A 6733-nucleotide genomic window follows, 5' to 3' on the forward strand; every position below is an offset into this window, starting at 1 on the left:
TTCCGGGTTCAATTTCTTAGTGGCCTTAAACAGAGAGAAGTACAGAACAAAATAATTTGTAACAAGCAGTGAAATGAGGCCTCTAAAAAGGTGACTGCTCCAGCCATAATCGAAGGGTCTGCAGATACAGTCTTCCCATAATATAGGTCTACTTTATGCGAAGCATCAGCAAGGCCTTCTGTAATAGGGCCTGCTCTACTGTAATATAAATAACATTTTGATCGTCATAAAAGTGGGAATGACAGGATCATTTAATCTGTGTCTTGTTTAGTGAGGCCTCAAAAACTTCATTCATTTGCAGTTCTTGTATATTAAGATACTTCTTCAAGTAATTAACTGCTTTGAGAGTAGGGAGGCCTTTCGTAGCTCGAGGCCCTAATCTGTAGTCCGTTTAGTTTATGTACTGTATAAATTCAGCTCTGATTTACGCCTCTCTTTAACTCTAAGAGGCTCTGTTGTTACGTTGTATTTATCAATTGTTTAGGCTAACAATTTACAAAATGAAATTTCTCCTTTTATTAAGTTTAAATTTAATTATCAGACAACGGAATAAACGGAGACGAGTCTAGAAAATATTTATTAATATTTCAACGATATATATTTATATTTATCTACAATTTGCATTTTAAATTTACAGAATAATCCAAATATTTTCTCTTTTGTGATATGTTTTATTTAATATAACCGTAAGTAACATAACGGTAGTCATTCAAAGGTCATTACTTAAAAAAAAAAAATTGAAAATACAAAATTTTAAATTATCCAATCAGTTGCGAGTTCCGGAATAATTCGCTACCAATCACAGAATGCGCCTGATTCAAACGTCACCGAAACTTACAGCCGATTGGTTAATTTAAATTTGAAATTAATGGTTCGGTTACAAGCTTGAAACACGTTACACTGATTTGCAGGATTGTATTGGTTGATACACACAGAATTTTTTTTTATGTTTTAATACCCAATTACAATAAACAAAATATAAGGAATGGTTTAGTAATTTAACATAGGAATGGAAATGTTAGCGTAGAAAATGTTTTTTATCTTTATTTTTTTTTTTTCGTTCTTTGTTTTGTGAAAATTCCAACCTCTCGTTTATAACTATTTCATCCTGTACTAAAATATAAATAATTTCCATCACGCGGTGTTGGTATCACAAGGTAGTAGCCATGTTGTTTCCTCCAGGGTCCAAGTTACCGTTGTTGTTTGTCTGTTGGACGATGCGCTCCTTGTTATCCACATAAACTACCAAGTGACGTTTTCCTTTGCCATTACATTCGTCGTCGTTCCTCTTCTTGAACCTTTTGATGTTGGTACCGACCAAGATAAGAATAATTGCTGCGTAAAATACAACCACCACCTGTTAATAAAAGAGCTGAAAGCTTTAAAAATTGCTTAAACCTTTTTTCAGATAAATAAAACTCTGTACAATCGAATTTTTTTTTTTGGTTGCTTCGATGCAACGAGAAGAAAAACGAATTGGGGTATTTTGCTGCTGTTTCTAGGGAAAATTCTGAAAATAAGGGATTTGTTTCCTAATATCCCTTACTTCCAGTATTTTTCCCTAGAGTTTTGCCGTTGAATCACTTGTTTGATGTTTAAAAGTCCAGTAAATGTTTTAGCATAGGGATTATTTAGGCAGTTTAATCCGTTTCTTGGCCAAAATAAAGTCTAAGTTGCTATAACTTATGTTTTTGCCTTTTTTTAAAGTGCTTTACCCCTGTGGGCCCTTTTCCTTTACTCCTTTTACCTTTAGCAAGACCATTATGGGTTCTTCCGGGCCCACAATTGGACTGTCGCTTGATGAAAGATGGAGCCCAACGTATCCAGACAGACCACCTCCCGAAAACTTCCTGGGTTTTTTGAACGGTCCAGATTTGATCCCGGGACCCCCAGAGCGATAGGTTGGCACAATTCCTTAATCGATCAGGTATCCTTCTGTCTGCGCTTCTATCAAGAGCCACGTGCTTTTAGGGCCTCGCACGTGTACAAATATTTATCGACGATTGCCTTGGTCTAGGATTCGGAACCTAGTTTAATTTACATTATTTAATTAAATTAAGCTGATTTACAGTAGCATTCACAAGAAGATTTGACAACCTAGCCCAGAATAATTTCCTTTAAGGAAAACAGCAGGTAAACGTGTAAAAGGTAGAAAAATAATAAATTTAATTAATATACATATAAAAATTACTGTAAAAACTGTAAAAATTTTTTTACAAAGTCTTTTAAAAGTTTTCAAGTAGTTCGTTGCAAGGCAAGCGGTTAGAGTGTCATCCTATTTGGTCTGAAGATCCGGGCCTCCTCCTAAAATGAAGACTTTGTTGTCTTTCATCTCATATATTCTATTATATAAAGCGGAAATTTACTGTTAATTTAAGAAATTATTATTATTATTGTATTTTGTCCTTGGGAGAGAGGTAATTAAACCAATAAAATTGGATGGAGGCAAGAAAAAGTTGGAAAAACTTATGAAAAGCCCTCAGGTCTTTTGGTCTAGACACTTAAAAATTTCATTTTTTAATTTAACCAAATGAGGGTGAAAGCTACATTTTCTGATTAATTGATTCTGTGGCAACCGAACTTAAAATTTAATTTAACATTTTTTTTTTAATTTTTACATATCGATTCAATAAGTTTTAAATTATTTTTTCGATATACCTTACACGTTTTTTAATAACTCTTTCTGCCCGTGGGCACTGAAAGGGTATTTTGTACTGTACAAGCCCATTGTAGGTTTGATAAGGTCCAAGATGGGCCCATGATGGTGGAATTAGGGATGGGTTGCTCCGTCTCGCATATCCGGGATTAAAGTGACATCCTATTGCAGCGGGAGGATCGAAATACGTTTAAGTTTTTCGGGGATGTTCCGTCTGGTATGTCGGACCCCCAATGCAGGTCAAACTTATATAGGGGCCTGGCATATCCAAGTCCCAACGTGGGCCTAGCCGAATCCATGATAAACATGGAAAGAAACCTCTCTTTTACGATTCTTGAATATTCCTGGTACTTCATCTCGATTTTGTGCCACTCAAAACACATAAACATACCCAATAATCATACACGAGACATTGAAATTTATTTCAGTTTTCAGAAATGGCCGATTATTCAAATTATATGGAGTTCCGATTCGTTTCACGACCCATTTTCAGTTGTTGAATGGCAATTTATGTTAAGTTTTAGTGATGAATGCTCGATAATGGCCATTGATTTCGAGTGTGTATCACTCTAATGACACGTGTTTAAAGTGGTCTTTCTAATTATAACTAGAGATGAAAATAAAACTATTAAAGTAATTGAAGTAATAAAATCTTTTACTTTTTAACGAAGTAACTAATTATACAACTTATTAAAACGCATAGTATTTTATAGGGTTATTAGATTTTTCTGTATATCTAATACAGTGGGAGAACAGCGTGAGTAGGAGCTGCAGTCAACTGTAAGAACTATATACAGTGTAACCTGTGTAAACCAGACTCACACGATACCGATTATTCTTCTTGCTAGGCACCTTTCCGTTTTAAACAGGTTTTACTGTAGCCCCACTTTTATCGTGTAAGACTGCTACATAAGTCTTACAAGGATCCTGTATAGGATAGAGCTCTATAAGTCTTTACAAAGGAACATTTCAGAGCACGAAAGCTTATTGCTTACTGTAGTTGTGAGACTCCTGTAGGCTTTACAAGAATCCTATATATATCTTATTGAAAGACCCATAAACTCAATCATGACCCATATAGGGAATAAACTCAATCATGTTACGTGGTTAAAAACGTTTTGCGTTTATAAACGACGTGGAATGTAATTTAGATGAATAATTTGAAAATATTTTCAGATAATTTTCGGAATTTTCTTGAAAATTAATTCGATACCACCAGAAATTTACGTCATAACCATTTTCTAAGCTGTTTTAACTGGGAAGGAAACACCAGCAATTTACATAAATTCACGCAGAGAAACTATAATAATATACGGTAAAAACCTGTCTAAAACGGAACCTGCCTAAACGAAATAATTCTTCTGAACGGATCAATTTTTTATGTTTAAAAAAACTCGTTTAAAACGGAAACCTGCCAAACCGGAAGAAATATTCGATAGAGCGCGGTTCCGGTTTACACAGGTTTTAGTGTAAATATTTAAATATTTATGGATTTTTAATTAATGAAATTTCACAAAAATGCAAAATGTAAAAGCAGATTCCTGAAAATTACATTTAAAAAAATACAATTTTATTTTTGTTTTTTTTTTCTTATCGCATTGATGCCATTTCGATAGGAAAATCGAGCGAAGGAGAAAGATAAGATGGAGGAAAAGTCGAAAACAACTCTCCAATTACTCGAAGGTAATAATTAAACAGTCGTAGAAGAATTCCGCTCTGTAATTTCGCCAATGTAATCCAAGTTGTCACATCGAGTGCGTCAAAGGCACGTCCTCCAGAGACTATATCCTACCAAATCTCATTAACCCGCTATCAAAAGTCTACCAAAAATATCTACTTCGTTTCGATAACTCTGATTGAATCTCCTATTTTTGTTCTCTTTCTTCTACCAGAACCTTCTTTCTAAGAGCCATTAGTTGTAAATTGTTAAGGAAGCTAAATATATATATAGGTTGGTCTAAAAGTCAGTTAACCATTATGAGGCCTAAATAATTAATCTCTTTCCTCGAATTTTGTAAGAGAAAAAAACTCATTTTAAACTCTCGGTTTATTTCCGCATAAACTGTGTTAACTGACTTTTAGGCCACCCTGTATCCTTACCGTGACGTAAATGACAGCATCGGTTGATTCTTCTGGGAATATGATCCTAACATTGTGAGTGGGATCGTGGTTTGTCCTGACTCCATAATGCACGCTTGTGGTGTTACAAAATCCACCCAGTAGCAGTCTACAAGAAGAGAAAAGTACATTATTTATCTTTCATAAAGTGATAAGTTCGTGCAGTTGCAGCAAAATCCGAACATTCGTGAAGTTTCGGTATTGAAAATCCTGAATGTGAATTGGATTGGTGAATAAGGTAACGCGACACACGAGCAATTTGCCGAAGAGGGTTGTATGCTGGGAGGACTTTCTATTGGGGAACCTGTCCCCTATTTAACTGTTAGACACGCCAAGAAAACCGGAAAACGCCGCGTATCAGACCGTTGGTGAAGTGCCAACTCGTAACCATCTGTAAGAAATGACCCTTATTTAGCTGTTGAACATATGAAGAAAATTTGTAAAATCCACGTGCCAGCCCATTGGTAAAGTGCTAACTCGTGACTCTACAAGAACTGGCCCCTATTTAAATAAGAGCCAGTTCTTGTAGAGTCACGAGACTTGCACTATATATGTGTAAAAATCCCGAAAATTCCAAGTGCCATCCCGTTGGCGAGGCACGAATCCGTGACTCTTGTGGGAATTGTCACTTATTTAGCTGTTAAACACGTGGAGAAAACCAGGAAAAATCCACTTGCCAGCCTGTTGATGAGGTGCTAACTCGTGACGCTACGAGGAACTGGTAACGTGTGCAAGACACGCATAGAAAACCCCGAAAATTCCACATGCCAGCCCATTGATGAAGAACAAATCCATGAACCCGTATTCCGAGTTTGCTCCTCATCAACGCATTCCGCCATTGGTAGGCACGAATATAGTAAATTTAACATAAAAGTAAATAACTTATAATGTAATTATTAAAAATTATAAATTTAATATCNTTTTTATTTTTAACCTCAGCCGGGACCTGTTGTCTGGTCGTCCGCACAGTTCCAAAGAAATCTGTTTGGACGGTAACCAGATAATCAGCTAAATGTGGGGAAGAATAAAAATTATCTGTTGTTAGACAATAGCCCTTGCCTAACAACGAGTCCGCTAATGATAACACTATTTTTGAAGTTACAGGCATATCTCTATATTTTTCATTGAAAACTGTATTTTTTCCAGTATAAATTATAAAATTGTACAAATAGCCAGATACGGACTCGCATAACATGTAGAATTTCACACCGAAACGAGACCGTTTGAGAGGCATGTATTGTCTCCACGAAAGACGTCCTTTGAACAGCATCAAACTCTCATCCACCACTATATCCCTTTCTGGGACATACAGACGCGAAAATTTTGAACATAAATTTTGAACTATTGGCCAAATTTTATTTAGTTTAGGGTTTGGATGAGTTCGCGGATTATAATTTTGGTTATCTGTAAAATGCAAATTTTGTTTTATTTGCCAAAAACGATTCCTAGACATTATTTTTCGAAAAATTGGAGTGGCAAGTGTTTCGTTCGTGGTCCAATACATTCTCTCATCCGGTTTATGAATAATTCCTTGCAAAAGAATTACAGAAATAAACATAAACATTTCCTGTATGGAAATAGGGTTCCACTGGCTCCTGGATGTCTGTGGCTTCGTCATCGCGTATCTATTTGTTTCACAAGTTATCAAATTTACTAATTCGTCATCAAAAAATAATTTAAAATAATCTAATGGTTCAGTAACTTGATTTATAGAGAAGCGACATCCAGGAGTTCCAGTAAACGGAAACCGTGGAGGAGGCGTTGGAAAGTTATGGACATCAACGTCACACCAGGTGCGAGGGTCATCTCCAGATTCAGTGGAACTGGTTGAATCATCTATGCTCGGGACATAGCTCTCCGAGCCGCTTTCAGATAAACCCATATATTCGGATTCGCTATCAGACATTCTACAAATAAGAAAAATCGTCTAAAAACCCGTTTTATATTTATCTTACGCGC

At 35.8% G+C, this 6733-nt stretch overlaps 2 protein-coding genes across 2 annotated transcripts; both read right to left on the bottom strand.

The window, feature by feature from the left end:
- Window positions 1-566: 566 nt before the first annotated feature.
- LOC111621880 lies at window positions 567-5597 on the bottom strand. The gene is made up of 3 exons (XM_023364136.1): window positions 5574-5597; window positions 4757-4912; window positions 567-1357 (listed from the first exon to the last, which is right to left on the bottom strand). Exons 1-3 carry the CDS (start codon window positions 5595-5597, stop codon window positions 1151-1153), a joined length of 387 nt encoding a protein of 128 aa, XP_023219904.1. The 3' UTR covers window positions 567-1150.
- Window positions 5598-5690: 93 nt separating this feature from the next.
- Window positions 5691-6510, bottom strand: LOC111621860 (piggyBac transposable element-derived protein 4-like; the record flags this gene model as incomplete). Its single annotated transcript, XM_023364116.1, has 1 exon — window positions 5691-6510. A coding segment is annotated over exon 1 (702 nt), but the record flags the coding sequence as incomplete, so codon positions are not given.
- Between the last annotated feature and the right edge of the window lie 223 nt (window positions 6511-6733).

Source organism: Centruroides sculpturatus, unplaced genomic scaffold (assembly GCF_000671375.1).
Source record: "Centruroides sculpturatus isolate CEXI.00-Female unplaced genomic scaffold, Cexi_2.0 scaffold184, whole genome shotgun sequence".
Taxonomy (NCBI): Eukaryota; Metazoa; Arthropoda; class Arachnida; order Scorpiones; family Buthidae; genus Centruroides; species Centruroides sculpturatus.